A 17,743-nucleotide genomic window follows, 5' to 3' on the forward strand; every position below is an offset into this window, starting at 1 on the left:
TGACACTGAAGTTGCAGTAATATTCCACCAGTGAACAGCATCGTTAGTTGAGTTGCCGCTGTCTGCTGTGTGTGTGTGTGTGTGTGATCGGTGTGAGCTGTCAGCTGTTGAAGAGGTTCATTCCTGTTCGTTCATGGCGATTTCTGCTGATGTCACATCAGGATGTTAGTTACTGATCTCAAAGTAAGCTTATTCGCTTATATTTATATTAACAGTGATTTGAACAGTGTTAACGTTATATGCATCCGTGCATGCCCAGACATGTCCTGTAGCGATCGTTCTGTGTTATTCCAATATGCGCCAACAGGATATCCATATATGGTCACTGTATGTTGTTCATGGCAAATGATCGCTTATGGCTTGTATTTCCTGTAAAATATACCTTGTTTCTATTATGTAACAGTGAACGCTTATTATTGTTTATATGTTTTTGTTTATTCATTATCTTTATTGTACTTATTATTTTCCAGACTATGTACATCATTGAATATTCATCTGTGGTCCATCTATCTACCTCCAATACACAGTGTTAAGCTGATCACCTGTCTCCTCATTATTGGTGCTCTGACCGGCACCCAGGGGGGTTTACACATCCATTAGCCAATCAGAACCTTACAGTCCAAAACCTCTCCAACAAATTGGTCCTTCGAGCCGGAGTGAGTATTCCCCTCTGACATTATGGACTCTGATGAGGAGTTTATTGGAGGAGCTCGTCCGAAGCGCCATGTTCGTCCTCCAGCTTACCTGCAGCAGTATAAGGTACAATATACTCAAAGGAGACCTGTCGCTGAGCATGTTGCGCCGCGCACCTGGGAGGTACCTGTCCACCGGACTCGTCCTGCATCCTTCCAGCCTTTCACTACCCCTCCTGGTGGTGACCTGGTATGTTCTGATGACTCACATCTCATGTCCTTGAGTTATAAGCCTTCACAGCATGCTGCATTCACCCAGCCATCGTTCTCTTCACCTCAAGCAGCTGATTTCACTACCTCTGCACACGACAGTGAGCTGCGCCGTGAGCATGCACAACTAATGCAGACCTATCAGGCTTTCCAGGCGGACTTAAAGGAGTTGAGAGAAGTTTGTGCAGAAGTCAGAGAATTAGTTCAAGTGGCTCAGTCCCTTCGAGCTGACTTCAGTCAAGCCAGAGCACAAAACCAGCCGTCAGCTTCGCAGTTATCCAGTCCCCCCATAAGACAGTATGAATCCATAACTTTAGCTGAAAATGAAAACTTAGCTGAGCTTCCCCCACCGCCGTGGCCTGAACCTGACGTTGACCTGAGGACACGGGTGGGCGCCCTTGCACTATCTGACATGGGTGTCACAACTTACCGACCTGTGATGCCAGGGACTAGGAAGCATCCTTTTGTTTTTGCAACTACTCAATCATGCCCTCCTCAGCCTTATGCTCCTGATGCTTTTGGCCTTCCTCCTCCTCCTACTCCTAAAGAGCTTCAAGAGTTACTAATACCTGCGGCCATGCCCTTACCTGCCAACCGCACAACAGTGCCTATCTCTCCATGATTCAGCTCGGTGCCCGATTATCCGAGCTTTAGCCCCTAAGGCAGAACCCAATCTACGACCTGTAGCACCTTATTCTGGGTCTGAATATGTGTACAGAGGACCTGCTCCTACGATCCCTAAGTTCAGCCGGCCTGATCCAGGAGTGTTTGCCCGACTCCGGATAGCTTTGGAGAACCTGCTTCCTCCAGACAGGACTGAACTTTTCAAGTACCAGATCTTAGTTGATCATCTTAAGCTTGAGGAGGCTAGAATGATAGCGGATACTTATTTGAACTCTCCTACCCCATTCAGTGATACAATGGCTGCACTTCATGAAAAATTTGGCCAACTGCATCAGCTAGCCTTAAGGAGGATTGCCATGGTCCTTGAGAGTCCTGACATCAAGCGAGGTGACATCTCCGCCTTTCAGAGGTTCGCTCTCCAGGTGCAGTGACTAGTGGGCCTACTGAGAACCCTGGGACATGACGGTGAACTAGAGTTGAGATGTGGGTCCCATGTTGCACGCCTTCTGTGTAAGCTTCCCCCTGAGCAGCGGGCTGAGTTCAGACGCCATATGTTCCGCCAACCTGGCACAACCCCTAATCTAGTTGACCTTTCGAACTGGCTCCGCTACGAAACCTGGTGCCACAGCTACGATGCTGAACCAATGTCTAAAGTCTCGCATATCAAGTCAGACTCTGGGAAGAGAACTGTGACCATCCTGCATGGTGTTGGAGAATCCCAGGGTGGGAATACCGTCTCCGTTCCACAAACCAAGCCTCCTAAAGGGAAATGCTTTTGTCCTTTCTGTGACCAGACTGAGCATTACCTGAGCCAGTGTGCATCCTTTGCTAAGCTTACCTCTGACCAGGTCAGGACCTGGATTCGTAGTAACAACCGTTGTTGGCGCTGCGCCAGGGCACACCATGCCGCTCAATGTGATCTGAAGAAGCCCTGCAACCTCTGCCAAGGTACCCATCTCCGACCTCTTCATGAGGTGAATGTTAGTCCATCCCAGAGGGAGGATTCAGCTAATGTGGAGAAGAGCTGCCTGACTAATTCATCTCCAGATCGGTTCTTCCTGGATAAACCCTCTGTCGGAGGTCGAGTTATGCTCAAAGTGGTTCCTGTAAATCTGTATTATGAAGATCGCACCTTGGACACATTCGCTCTTCTTGATGACGGCTCAGAGAGGACTATTCTGCTCTCTACTGCAGTTAAGGCTTTGGGCATCCGGGGTGTCCCTTAAGATCTTCCATTGCGGACAGTAAAAGATGATACTCAGGTCCTTCATGGTTCCTCCATATTCTTCTGGATCTCTCCCCTCTGTAAACCACAAACCAGTTATAAGATCCAACATGCCTTTACCTCAGACCGTCTTAACCTGTCACGCCAGTCTTACCCTGTCGAACGGCTACAACATAAGTATAGACATCTGCGGGGTCTCCCTATCCCGACACTTGCGGAAGTCCAGCCTTTACTTCTCATCGGTTCCGATCAGCCCCATCTCATAACTCCAACAGAGCCTGTTCGATGGGGCCTGGGTGCGCCAGCTGCAATTCATACGTGCCTAGGATGGACGCTTCAGGGCCCCATACCTACCATGGGGCTGCCTCTTGCCGCATGGCAATGTCTGTTAACCTCCATGGCTCCAATCCAGGATGAACTCTTGCAGAATGTTCAACGACTGTGGCAGTTGGATACGGTTCCTCAGTGGGAGGGCAAAGAGGTAACTCGCTCCAAGCAGGATCAGGAGGCTCTTCGGCTGCTTGAAATTAAGACTCTCACCTTAGAAACGGAGGGAATCCACCGGCTGGCTACTCCCCTACTACGGCGAAAGGACATGCCATTGTTGAATGCGCCTAAAGAGTCAGTCCTACCCACCCTTCGCAGTGTTGAGAGGCGCTTACTTAAAGACCCTGAAAAGGCTGAGGTCTATAAAGAGGAAATGAGGAAACTCATTGAGACAGCAGCAGTTCGGGAAGTGTCTGACCCTTTACCTGATTCGGCTGAATGCTGGTACATTCCTCACCACATTGTTAGCCACAATGGAAAGTTCCGTGTTGTCTTTAACTGTTCTCATCAGTACCAAGGACAAAGCCTCAATCAGTACCTGTTGCCTGGGCCCACCCTTGGGGCTTCGCTGTTGGGCGTCCTTATCCGCTTTAGAGAGCATCCTGTGGCAGTGAGTGGGGATATCAGAGCGATGTTCCACTAGGTACGTCTTCTCCCTGAAGACCGTCCTCTACTCCGTTTCCTTTGGCGGGACCTGAAGACGGATGAGGCACCCAAGACACTCGAATGGCAGGTATTACCTTTCGGCACGACCTCTAGTCCATGCTGTGCTACCTACGCACTGCAATGCCAGGTACAACACCACCCCCAGACATATGAGGCGATTCGGTTTTCAGTGGAGAGATGTTTTTATGTCGATAACTGCCTGCAGAGCCTGCCCACTGCTGCCGCAGCACGAAGCTTGATTGATCGACTACGGAATATCCTTTCTGTTGCTGGATTTGATATTCGCCAGTGGGCCTGTAATGATCCTAATGTGGTGAGTCACCTACCAACCAATGCCCGATCTGCGAGTGTGGAACTGTGGTTGACGCAAGAGAAGTCAGACATCCCTGAGTCAACGCTGGGTCTGAGCTGGAACTGGCAGTCAGACACGTTGTCATACAAACATCGACCTGTGGTATATAACGCTCCTACTTTGAGGAACATCTATAAGGTCCTAGCTACCCAATATGACCCGCTGGGATGGCTTCTACCTTATACGACACGAGCGAAGGTCATCATTAAGCAACTGTGGCACAAACAGAGAGGGTGGGATGACCCCAACCTTCCACCCGAGCTCCTCCAGTCTTGGAATGCATGGGAGGAGGAACTACGATACCTTCCTTGTATCACCTTTCCCCGGCCTTATGTACCTCCTGAAGTGATGGGGATGGAAGGAACTACTCATGAGGTACTTATCTTCTCAGATGCCTCTGAGCAGGCATATGGAGCGGTTGCTTACCTCCGGACTACTGACCAGGATGGTCGGACATACCTGTCCTTCATTATAGCACGCTCCCGTGTCACTCCTAAACGAGTTCACTCTATTCCTAGACTGGAACTCTGCGGAAGTCTAGTCGCTGCACAGTTGGCTAAGTTACTGGAGAACGAGTTGACCCTGTGTATCAAGTCTGTTTCCTTGTGGACCGATTCTACCACTGTCCTTCAGTGGTTGAATTCGGAGTCCTGTCGATACAAAGTCTTCGTGGGAAACAGAATCGCCGAGATCCAGGAGCTGACAGATAAGTGTTCTTGGCATTATGTAAGCTCTGCAGACAACCCTGCTGACGATCTCACAAAGGGGAAACCTCTCCAATACCTTACGGCCTCGAATCGATGGTCTCAAGGACCCTCTTTTCTCCTCCAGGATCCCAAGGAGTGGCCTGTAATACGAAGAGTGAAACCATGGCAGACAAGGTCAAACTGCGGAAATCTGCCTTCTGTGGGATCAATACCTTACCTACCTCTTCTGGCAACACTATTGGATGGAACTACAACACCTGGCAGGAATTATTGGATGTGACGGCCCAAGAACTTACCCTTGCTCCAGGCGCTTCTCCACAGGCTGAGGACTACCGCCAGGCTGAGCTCCATATCCTCAAACGGGTGCAGCAGGGATCCTTCCCTGAGGATTACAAACAGTTAATGGCTGGAAAGTCAGTCAGGTCTGGAAGTCGACTGATTACCCTAGCCCCTGAAATGGACCCGTCCAGTGGTCTGATCAGGGTAGGAGGTCGTTTGAGGAGAGTGGCAGGCATTGAGGACTCAGTTTTACATCCTCTGGTCCTAGATCCTAATCATCCAGTCACCCGTTTAATCATTCACCATTATGACCATCAGTTACATCATTCTGGATCAGAACGACTGTTCGCGGAAATACGGCGATACTACTGAGTTCTACGTGGCCGAGAAGCTGTTCGCCGATTCCAACATAGCTGCCCAGAATGTCAACGGTGGAGGGCCCAGCCAACAATCCCTAAGATGGCGGATCTACCCTCTGCTTGCCTTCGACTCTACAAACCTCCCTTCCATTCCTGTGGAGTGGACTGTTTTGGACCCCTACTAGTCAAAATTGGAAGGCGCACAGAGAAGCGTTGGGGTATCCTCTTTAAATGTTTGACCACGAGAGCCGTCCATTTAGACTTACTCCCCAGCATGAGTACAGACTCCTTCCTCATGGCTCTTAGAAGGTTTGTCGCGAGGAGAGGAACACCAGCAGAGTTATGGTCGGATCGAGGTACGAACTTCCGCGGTGGTGAAAGGGAGTTACGGGAAGCTTATGCCGCCTTGGTTCCTGACATACAGCGTCAGCTTGCCCGCCAGAGGATCCACTTCCACTTTAATCCCCCATCGGCCCCCCACTTCGGTGGAGTTTGGGAGAGAGAGGTGAGATCCTTCAAATCAGCCCTGTACACTGTTTTGAGTTCACAGTCAGTTCCAGAGGAAGTCTTAATGACAGTCTTGCTAGAAGTAGAGGCAATCTTGAACTCGAAGCCCTTGGGATATGTGTCGACAGACGTGGCAGACCCTGACCCAGTGACGCCAAATAGTCTCCTCATGGGGCGGCCAGATGGATCTCTGCCTCAAGTAATTTACCCCGAATCAGAGATGTTGAGTCGTCGGCCCTGGAGACATTCCCAGGTCTTAGCGGGCCGATTCTGGGCCAGGTTCATAAGGGACTATCTTCCTAGCCTTCAAACTCGGCAGAAATGGCAAGCCTCTCCACCTGACTTGAAGGAGAAAACATTTGTCCTGATCGTAGATCCCCAACTTCCTCGGAGCTTATGGCCTGTGGGACAAGTCATCAAGACCCACCTTAGCCTGGATGGTCATATCCGGTCCGCTGATGTGGAGATAAAGGGCCAAGTTTACACTAGACCAGTAGCCCGCCTGGTCATTCTGCCGGCCTTACCAAAAGATGGACCTAATGCTCCCAGCCCTGATTAGTTCTGTCGCCTTTCATAGAAGCAAAGATGCTCCACATCTTTGGGGGCGGCTGTATTAAAGGCTCATTCAGTTGGGACTTTTATTATGACACTGAAGTTGCAGTAATATTCCACCAGTGAACAGCATCGTTAGTTGAGTTGCCGCTGTCTGCTGTGTGTGTGTGTGTGTGTGTGTGTGTGATCGGTGTGAGCTGTCAGCTGTTGAAGAGGTTCATTCCTGTTCGTTCATGGCGATTTCTGCTGATGTCACATCAGGATGTTAGTTACTGATCTCAAAGTAAGCTTATTCGCTTATATTTATATTAACAGTGATTTGAAAAGTGTTATATGCATCCGTGCATGCCCAGACATGTCCTGTAGCGATCGTTCTGTTATTCCAATATGCGCCAACAGGATATCCATATATGGTCACTGTATGTTGTTCATGGCAAATGATCGCTTATGGCTTGTATTTCCTGTAAAATATACCTTGTTTCTATTATGTAACAGTGAACGCTTATTATTGTTTATATGTTTTTGTTTATTCATTATCTTTATTTTACTTATTATTTTCCAGACTATGTACATCATTGAATATTCATCTGTGGTCCATCTATCTACCTCCAATACACAGTGTTAAGCTGATCACCTGTCTCCTCATTATTGGTACTCTGACCGGCACCCAGGGGGGTTTACACATCCATTAGCCAATCAGAACCTTACAGTCCAAAACCTCTCCAACATATATACTATATATATATATATATATATATATATAATATTTATTACTTCCCTTCCTTTGAAATCAGATAACTGTGATTTCTTGTTGCATTGCTGTATCAATAGGAAGAGAATGACAATAATGTGAATGAAGTTCCAAGTGCCCAAAGGGAACACTCATCAAAATAATGGTGAGGAAGTGGAGGAAATGAGTGAAAAGTCTATTAAAACTGCCCCGCCTCAAAAAACTTTTGCTTTGTCAAAATGGTACTCAAAACAGTCAAGTAATGTTTACTTGGATTCTCTAAGTAATGAAGGCATATCATGCAAATAGTTCAGATTACTAAATTGTTTTAAGTAAGTTCAACAAATTATTGGACATTAAATAAAGTTTACTAAAAACTCTTAATATAAGAACAACTGTTGGATTTTCAATCAGTTGTTGTAACCTCAGTTGGACTTTTGTCAACTCCCTCAGAATTGAACATCAGATGAAGGTTTCTGTTAATTTTGAAATAAATATCTTATTATTTTTTTCCATTTATTGCGTTAAAATATTATACTGAATTACATGATATTATGTCTTATTAACCTAAGAACATAGGTTATATATGTTTAATATTAAAAAGCAGGGTAGAAAATTAAGGAATTTAGGAACATTGATTGTTCATAATAAATCAAATTCATCCCTAACACAGAATAATTTTTTTTTAACTGGAACAGCAGTTGATTTTAATGGATTTAATCAGCACTGCTGCACTGTCCAAAACCCGCGCGGTGAATCGCGCTGGTCACGTAACTCTCGTGACACTTCGGATCTTCACGTTTCTTAAAGGGCCAGCGTAACTTTCATCGGTGCATGCATGACAAAAGCACTAAAATACGTGATTTATGCAACCAACTTAACATTACAAAACCAGTCTCAGTCCGAACAGTGACTTTTTACTTGGTTACACTACACACATATATATATTGTTAACTTACACACACACGTTCAGATTCAAATTCGAAAGTAAAAAGACTGTGAGAAAATAAAGACAGCTTCAGACAACAGCTTCAGCTTGTGTAACCACTTAGGCTATAGGAAATATAAAAAGAATCAAAACACATTCATAATTACACCATGAGCAATAATTTCAGTCCCTCGGATCGTCTGAAAATCACGTTTGACAATTCATTTTGTGCTTGTTTCCATAATGCATTGCATAGGCTACCATTCCTAAAACATATAATTCAACATTAATACAACAAACAAACCCACCTCATTGTGTGCCCATCTTCAGTATAAGCATCAAATCATGAAAATACCAATGGAGCGGGACGTTTTGGAGGAGTGTTATCAAATAAATTTAAAGCTTCTTCCTCTTAGGGCCGGTGAGATTAAACCTGTACTGTAAAAAGTGAACATGGGTGTAAATTGGATTACTAGAACTATCTGAGTCTATTTACTTCGTATTTCTGCTTTCCTAATTGTAATTGGTTATTGTACACTCATTCAACTTGAACGCATAGACATTCATAGACACACAAATATCTCACTTTCACTTTCAATTTCCCTTTAAGGACCCTCGCGTCAGACGTTTTATTCTGACATCATGACACACGAGCCTGTCTTGAACGGTCTTGAACTTCTGCTCAACCGCCATTTTCTTTTCCTCTCGGGACACGGATGAAAAAGGTAGGTTGGAAGTTTGTTCTAATTAATATACCCGAAAATGCAACCTTTGGAAATGGGGTTTAGTTGTTTATGAGCTAATTAATGTTGTTTGTGAACATGAATACAAACGAAATCGTAAATTATGCTGCCTTCACGTGCTATCGGAAATTTGGTCATTCCGACTACTGACGTCGTGATTACGAGCTCATTGCATTCAAGTTTAAAAATGTGAGGGCGTTCATGTGCAATTTTTACCTAGGAAACTCGTATTTACGATAATTCCGAGAGCACGTGAAGGCAGCATTAAAGCAGCACTAGGTAGTTTTTGCTCTCGGGGTCCCCCTACAGTTGGGAAACAGTATTGTCCTCTACTACTGTCGTAAACTGTCATTCTACATCAGTGGATGCATCGCACGTGCATTTGTTGACATGACAACTATGATAGCCCTGAACACTGCAGGAGTTCACATGCAGGTGTTCTGCTTGCGTCGCATGTGAAATGTCTTCATCCCAGGTACAGTGGCATATGTTTCAGCATGTCATATGAATATAATTTCATGTTTTTTTTTTGAATGAAAATCGCCAAATGATCGCGATGCTCACGTTTACAAGCCAGCGTCATTATAGTAGCCTAGTCTATTGGTTACCGTTTTACAGAATCTATATGATACTTCAATTCAATGTTTGAGAGGTAATAACCATATATCGTCAATATTATAATATCAAGCTACCCTAGATGAATCTGCAATTTTGAAAAATCGATTTGCATTATAGCTTGAGGCAAGACAAATAAACCAATATCACAGACATGTTAGGTATCCTAAAATATGATTTTGTACGTCTTATCATATGTATTTACTTGCAAGAATGTAGCCCCTCCTTCTCCAGCTCACGCCAACGAGCAAGCGCTGGCCCAATGTTGATCCTCGTCCTGCCTTTAATCCGATCACTTTCTCGTTTCCTCTTTTTGCTTTCCTCCGACAAAACCTTTGCTTTCTTATTTTTCTGTGCTGCTTCGGCCATGACTATAACATTCGGCAAACAAATGATAGTTTGGCTCGCACGTCCAAATTTAAGGAAGTGGGGGTGGAAGTGACATATATGCCGTAAAGCAGTCGAATTTTGTAGTTCTTTTTTTTCTCGGGTTACTACCCGAAACCCGAAGTTTAAAAGTACGATACAAAACGATACAGACCCCGTCAGGCTATGGCAGACGTGTCATTCAACCTATTGTAAGTCGATGTACCATCACAAGAGGTTTGAAAATATATTATAAAGGTTGAAAAGTTACCTAGTGCTGCTTTAATCGAGTTTTTGAACGTATGTTTGTGATATAGCGTTACTGAATATGTTCTATGTAACTTTATACAAGATGTTGTATTTAACGTTACTCGTTTGTTTTATAAAAATGTGTTCCGTTTGGATCTTGGGAGTAACGTTATGTGTATAAAATTGAAAAATTGATGCCGTCTGTGCCGAGCGAGATATTGGAAAAGTTTTGGGCGGGAAGTGCTCGGGGAGTGGGACAAAGTGCTCGAATTTGAATTCCTGCAGTATAATATTGAGTTTGCTTTTAAAGTAATGTTTATCTGTTTTATTTTTCTTGAAACGTTAGCTCTAACGTTAATTTATTCATCGGCTGAATCCGAAGTCGCCCCCTAAACCCTCATTCACTATTCCCTACTTTAATCCACTAATACAGTTCACTTGAAGGAGTGAATGATAACGAGTGAGTGAATTCGGACAGTGAGTGTTCATCGGTACAACGAGTGCACTCAACATTCACTATGGTGAACGACTACACTTAAAGGAGTGAATGATAACGGGTGAGTGAATTCGGACAGCCACTGTGTGTAGATCGGCTGTACACGTTATTGCGGTGCAATGTGGGATTGAATGAGTGCAATCAATAACGTCCACTATGGTTTCGGACACCACTACAAATGGCTGTCCCCTCAAATAATGCCCTATTTGAGGATATAGTGGGCGATTTCGGATTCAGCCGAGGTGTTTCATCTAGGAAAAAATGTCAGGGTTTTCTTAAGTATTTTTTTAAATATTTTTTTTGTAGAAATAGTAGTATTTTCAACTAATTAATGCTGCCTTCACGTGCTATCGGAATTATCGTAAATACGAGTTTCCTAGGTAAAAATTGCATGTGAACGCCCTCTGATGTCGTGCTTACCACTGGGAAGTTTCGGAAATATGCTGCCTTCACGTGCTATCGGAAATTTGATAATTCCGACTTCTGAAGTCGTGATTACGAGCGCATTGCATTCAAGTTTCAAAATGTGAGGGCGTTCATGTGCAATGTTTACCTAGGAAACTCGTATTTACGATCATTCCGAGAGCACGTGAAGGTAGCAATAATGTGGGCGTGTCATAAGCTTTAAACATGGTGTCGGGGAGAACTAGACTGCTGTGGCAGGTGTGGTTTTATTGTTTTTTTCCCTCAAAACAGCTAGGTCGTCTTGTCTTTGACATTAATGTAGTACATATTTACATGTAAGAGTAATCATATGAAGCATATTGTATGTTTGGTACACAGCGAAAATAGCCTACATTTGACTGAAATTACAGAATCAGCAGAAAGCGGACTGTCTGACTGGAATGTTTATATGGTTATCGGTGATGGGAGACTGCATATGATGTTGGTTTTAATAAGATTTTCCCAATAAATAGGCAAGAATAACCTGGTGTCCTCCATGATTCCTGTTCACTCCGACAACAAAGCACTTGAATGCAACAAGCTCGTAATCACGACTTCAAAAGTGGGAATTAGGAAATTTCCGATAGCACGTGAAGGCAGCATAATTACTTGACCTGTAGCACGAAGCGTTATGAATCAGTGAGCCGAATGATGATTCGGGTCGCGTGTCAAACCGCCAAACTGCTGAATTTTGGCGATTCAAACCGCTGATTCGACTCGCTGATTCATAACGCTTCGAAGCTTCATGATGCCTTGTTTTGAAATCGTCATCACTATGTAAGTCGTTATTTAGGGTTTTTTTGCGCACAAAAACTATTATGGCCGATTCATAAAGTTATTTTAGAACCACTGTAGTGAGATGGACTTTGTAACGACGTCTTTAGTACCTTTTAAGGGTCTTGAGAATGAACCGTGAGTCCTTTCAGAGCCATCAGATTTCAACTAAAATATCTTCATTTCTTACGGGTGTCGAACGACATGAGGGTAAGTAATTAATGACAGAATTTTCATTTTTGGGTGAACTAACCCTTTAATGTTAATTAATCATTTATGGAACTGTCATATGATATCAGTGTCAAATTTTCTAATGTGATGGTATTCAGCACTCTTGATCGTGTGATGTTGCTTAACTGTATCATAAGTTATAAAAATAAAAACTCCACAATTTTTACAGTGGTATGATAACAGTTTCTCTGTGTGAGCGGCGCTCATTTGTTATGATTTCTCCTAGAGAGGCTGCACGTGTGTCAACAGCTCAACGTTGTTACCGTCAATTCATTATACATTATATATTATCATCCACTTACACTAAATTAATGCAGAATCATTCTCGCATTTTGGTGATTTCCTAGTTATTTTCTGTTATTGACGTTTCAATCAGGCTACTTGTCCGGTCGGACAAGTACAATTCTCTTTCACTTGTCCCTTCAAAAAATCCACTTGTGTTAATGTCGAGCCCTGTACTGTATGGAAGGATATCCCGGACAATTTTCAAAAGGAATTGCAAATTGTATTTGAAAATGAAAGGGTTGTCAAGGAGAAAATGGCTCTCACCTTTGCTTACAGACGGCAGGAGGTAGTGAACCAGGAGCCCAGTGTCAGGGATTTCAAGGCGAGGTGGCCTGCACTTTTCAGACAGTACGAGGTATTGAAAAGAGAATTTAAAGTTCTAGTTTTACTGGCTCAATACTTTATTTGAGTTGATATACAATTTTGCATGTGCAGTTTGACTGTTGTTGACATTTTTTTCTTTTCTTTCTGATTTCAGATCAATGCAGTTCCATAGGCTTATGGCTGTTCCACTAGAAGACACGTTCCTTGCCCAGTTAGATGTGTACTTGATTCATCTAATCAGAGTAATCCGTTCAAAAGGAGGAGCAACCCATGAGAAAACTGCTGCAATTTTTCAAATTTTGGTTCAGGTACGTCTGTGTGTTTTTCATTAATATCAACTACATCATCTTATTTTAGTCAAAGTATTTTTAACAGTAACATTTAATTGTTAAATACTTGTTTGAAATCGTCATCACCACCCAATCAAAATGGACAATTTAAATAAAATAAAAAATGCTGTTAATTTACTTACCCTCAGGCCATCCAAGTTGTACGTGACTTTTTTTTCTTCAGCAGAACAGTAAAGAAGTTTTTTCTTTTTTTTTTTTGCTGAAACTGGTCCATGGTGGTTCATATAATGCCATTTTTTATAAAGTCAAAGAGTCAATACAGGAAAAAAAAAAAAAAAATGTTTCTTGCACAGACTGATCGTTTCAATTCATAAGACCTCAATGTATTGTTACAGGGGCCACGGGTATTCATTTTTTTTGTTTGCATGTTTGGTTTTGTTTTATTTACTTTTAAAGTGATGGTAGCCATTAACTTACATTATATGAATCACAGAGAACTACGGTTTCAGCTAAAAAACTGCTATACTGAAGAAAAAAAGTCACCTACATACATCTTAGATGGCCTGTAAAGTAACAGCAAATTAGAATTTTTGTTGAACTATCCCTTTAATCAAGAATGATTAAATATATTAGGGTGTAAAGCTAATAAATTATTTGTTGATGCATGTTTTATTTTCAGACTAAATTATAAATGCAACCAATGACTGATTCAGATGTAGTTCATAAAGAATTACGACACTTTACAATTTTTTTTTTGATATTTTACCCACCCCCATGTCATCCAAGATTTCTTTGTTACTTCAATTGAAAAGAAATTAAGGTTTTTGAAAAACATTCCAGGATTTTTCTCTATATAGTGAACTTCACTGGGGTTCAACAGGTTGAAGGTCCTAATTGCTGTTTCAGTGCAGCTTCAAATGGCTCTACGTAATCCCAGACGAGGAATTAAAGGATTAGTTCACCTCAAAATGAAGTTTTTTGAGGAAATCATTCCAGGATTTTTCTCCATACCATTGACTTCCATGACAACCAAAATGTTGAAGGTCCAAATCAATGAAGTTTCAAAGGAAGGGCTTCAGAGGCTCTGCACGATCTTAGAATAGGGTCTTATCTAGTGAAACCATCGGTCATAAAAAAAATAAATAAAAAAAAATTAACAATAAAATGAATATACTTTTTAACCTAAATAGCTCATCTTGAACTGCTCTGCGGCTCTCAGTGATTGCACAATCACGGCGAAAACGTCACACTAGACGGAGGCGGAAGTACCGCCCCAAGTGAACATGCGAGGACGAATACAAACTCCCGTAACCAAAAAACACTCCATCTTCAACAATCTTTTTTTTTGTTGCTAAAGGACGTTTGTATTAGTCTTTGCATGTGCGCTTTGTAAACACTGGGGCGGTACTTCCGCCTACGACCAGTGTGACGTTTTTCGACGTGATTGCACAATCACTGCTGAGCGTAGAGCAGCGCAAGATGAGCAATTTAGGTTCAAAATAGTTCAAAAAATATTCTTTTTTATTTAATTTTTTAAATGACCGATCGTTTCACTAGATAAGACCCTATTCCTCGTCTGGGATCACGCAGAGCCTCTGAAGCCCTTTGAAACTGCATTGAATTGGACATTCAACATTTTGGTTGTCATGGAAGTCAATGGTGTGAAGACATTTTTTTTGTTTGAAAATTACAGATTGTTTCACTAGATAAGACCCTTATTCCTCATCTAGGATTGTGTCGAGCTCTTTGAAGCTGCACTAAGTTGAAGTCCACTATATAGAGAAAAATCCTGAAATGTTTTCCTCAAAAACCTTAATTTCTTTTCAACTGAAGAAAGAAAGACATTAATATCTTGGATGACATGCGGGTCAGTAAACTTGAATTCTGAAGTGAAGTAATCCTTTAAAGGATTAGTTCACCTAAAAATTAGATTTCTATAATTTATTACTCACCCTCACAATTATCCGTTAAAAATAAATCACAATTGCTTTATCACAGACTGAAAACATTCACATGAAAAGAGAGTGTGTCCTGAAGGCCCTCATCGTTTTCCTTGGGGAAAATCCACAAGACCTTATCAAGGAGTACCTTGTGAGTTGAAAGTCTGCATATTCTATTTTTATTTTATTTTTCAGAAAAAGTTTAAATTTGTGTTTTGTAGTTATGAATGCAAAATGTTTTTATTTTGAAAACATTTATTATGTACATTACTTTAGGTGAACCATTGCGAGGGTGAGCTGGAGCAGTGGATGTTATTCGTAGGGAGGCGGGAGAACATCACGAACCCCCGGCTGACATGGGTGTCGTCATCGAGGGTGTTACAGTTTTGAATGAACTGCCTTCGTTCACATCAGCTTGTGCCTTGCTTCTCGGGATGATATACATCATGAATCTGGCCTATCCAAAACCACTTCGCTTTACATTCGAGGTATTCCAGAAAGTTCTCTTGCAGCTCGATCAGCACAAGATGTCACCAAAAGTTCAAAGTCTGTTCAGTAGACTACAGTGAACCTAAGGTAATGTTTGAATGTCTGTGTTTAAAAGAGGGTCTCAGTTTTAGTTGGATGTTTCATTTGTTTTCTTATGTTTGTAAGACTATCCATTTGTTCATTCATATGTCTAGTATGAATGTGTAGTTCGAATCTGTAGTTGATTGGTTCACTTTAAATTGGTGAAAGTGTAATTACATATAAACATTTTCCATGATCTGTTTGATGTTGGGGTTATTTTTTTTAATCATTGTTTTTTATAAAAACATGGCTCAGTTTAGGGCATTACCTGTAAGTGGTTCTAAAGCACTTCTCATAATACACTTATATGGTTAGGGATAGTTCACCCAAAAATGGTTCAAGTTGTTCCAAACCTGTTTGAGTTTCTTTCTTCTGCTGAACACAAAAGATGATGTGTTGAAGAATGTTGGTAACCAGGCAGTTGTCGGTAGCCATTGATTTCCAGATTTTCCTGCTATGGAAGTCGATGGGTACCGTCAACTGTCTGGATACCAACATTCTTCAACACATCATCTTTTGTGTTCAGCAGAAGAAAGAAACTCAAACAGGTTTGGAACAACTTGAAGAATTCTTTGGTGAACTATCCCTTTAATTGTTTTTAGGTGGCTCTTTTATGGGCATATGCATTGTTTTTATATTTCTTTTAATAAATATATTAGTGGCTCAGTTTTGAGCATAATACAGTGCAAAGACAACTTGCAAAAAGACTGTTTGGATGTTAAGTGTGTCAGTAAATGACTGGAATGGATGTTAAAAGTCAGTAAATGTAAATTTCATTTGCACAACAAATGTGAGCAGTTTGTAATGATTTCAAACTAAGTTTGTAATATGGAAAATGAATAAATGTTAATAAATATTTCTAAAGCAATTTGTGTCTTGTACAATTGACCTAGTGAAATTAAGTTGATAAAATGTAATAATTTAATTTGAGAAAACATAATTTTTTAGGTGTTACCAATTGAAGTAATTTTAAGTTGATCCAACTAGGAAAAATTCATACATTTTAAGTTGGAATGCAGTAAAATTAAGTTAGACTAATGTAAATAATAGGATTGAATGAACTCAAATAATATAAGTGTGATTGACCTAGTGAAATTAAGTTGATAAAACGTGATATTTTAAGCTGAGAACTTAATTTGTTTAGGTGTTACCAATTGAAGTAATTTTTTTTAAGTTGATCCAACTGTTCACTTTTTACAGTGTTGTTACACACACACACGTTCAGATTCAAATTCGAAAGTAAAAAGACTGTGAGAAAATAAAGACATGTCGCACACAACAGCTTCAGCTTGTGTAACCACTTAGGCTATAGGAAATATAAAAATAATCAAAACGCATTCATAATTACACCATGAGCAATAATTTCAGTCCCTCGGATCGTCTGAAAATCACGTTTGACAATTCATTTTGTGCTTGTTTCTATGATGCATTGCATAGGCTACCATTCCTAAAACATATAATTCAACATTAATACAACAAACAAACCCACCTCATTGTGTGCCCATCTTCAGCATAAGCATCAAATCATGAAAATACCAATGGAGCGGGACGTTTTGGAGGAGTGTTATCAAATAAATGTGAAGCTTCTTCCTCTTAGGTCCGGTGAGATTAAACCTGTAGGACTAGTTGAGTAACTGCTTAGGGTGGAGTTGAGAACAATGGGGATTGGCCATCTTCTCCTTCTTCTAAATATTAATAATATCTTCTAAAATTTTCAGTTGGCCAAATTGAATTTCTGTGAATTGATGCAATATAATTCACTGAAATTCAATTGGGCCAACTAAAAAAATTAGATGTGATCAGTCACTAGAACATTTTCAATTGGAGACCTGATTTTTTTTTTTTTTTTTTGACAGTGTTGGAATTATAATAAATTCATATTTAATTGATTAATAGGAAATTCTATTCTGCTTATTTAAATCTATTTAAATAAAAGTCTCCAGGTCCAGGAGAGTGTATTTCTTTGCCATACTGCCACAGAATGAACTGTGTGCAGGACACCAAAGACCCTCTTTTATACCTTTCGTGTGGGAACAATTTCTTTGTTTTCAAAACAAAGTTGCAGCTCTTAGATCTCAGAGTAAACTTTCTCAAAGTTGAACAGGTTAGTTGCCTTTCATCTCTCCCTTGCTCTCTCTGCATGTGTGTGTGTGTGCATGCAATGGGTGTCACTGATTCACTCACATGTGTTCTACATTTGATAGCTGATTTCATTTGACAAATGATTTCATTTGCTGATTTCTGATTTCATTTGTTGA

At 41.4% G+C, this 17,743-nt stretch overlaps 1 protein-coding gene across 2 annotated transcripts in view; it reads right to left on the reverse strand.

The window, feature by feature from the left end:
- Positions 1-17,089, reverse strand: part of LOC307126006 (interferon-induced protein with tetratricopeptide repeats 1B-like) — a 57,181-nt gene extending 40,092 nt beyond the window's left edge. The window contains exon 1 of one of the 2 annotated variants that reach the window (XM_079816326.1): positions 16,975-17,089. In XM_079816326.1, the coding sequence (XP_079672452.1) occupies positions 16,975-16,979 (5 nt within the window). In that variant the 5' untranslated portion in view covers positions 16,980-17,089. The remainder of the gene's footprint in view (positions 1-16,974) is intronic. The other variant, XM_079816325.1, reaches the window with a different exon arrangement.
- Positions 17,090-17,743: the final 654 nt, after the last annotated feature.

This window comes from Gobio gobio (genome assembly GCF_949357685.1).
Source record: "Gobio gobio genome assembly, chromosome: 4".
Classification (NCBI taxonomy): Eukaryota; Metazoa; Chordata; class Actinopteri; order Cypriniformes; family Gobionidae; genus Gobio; species Gobio gobio.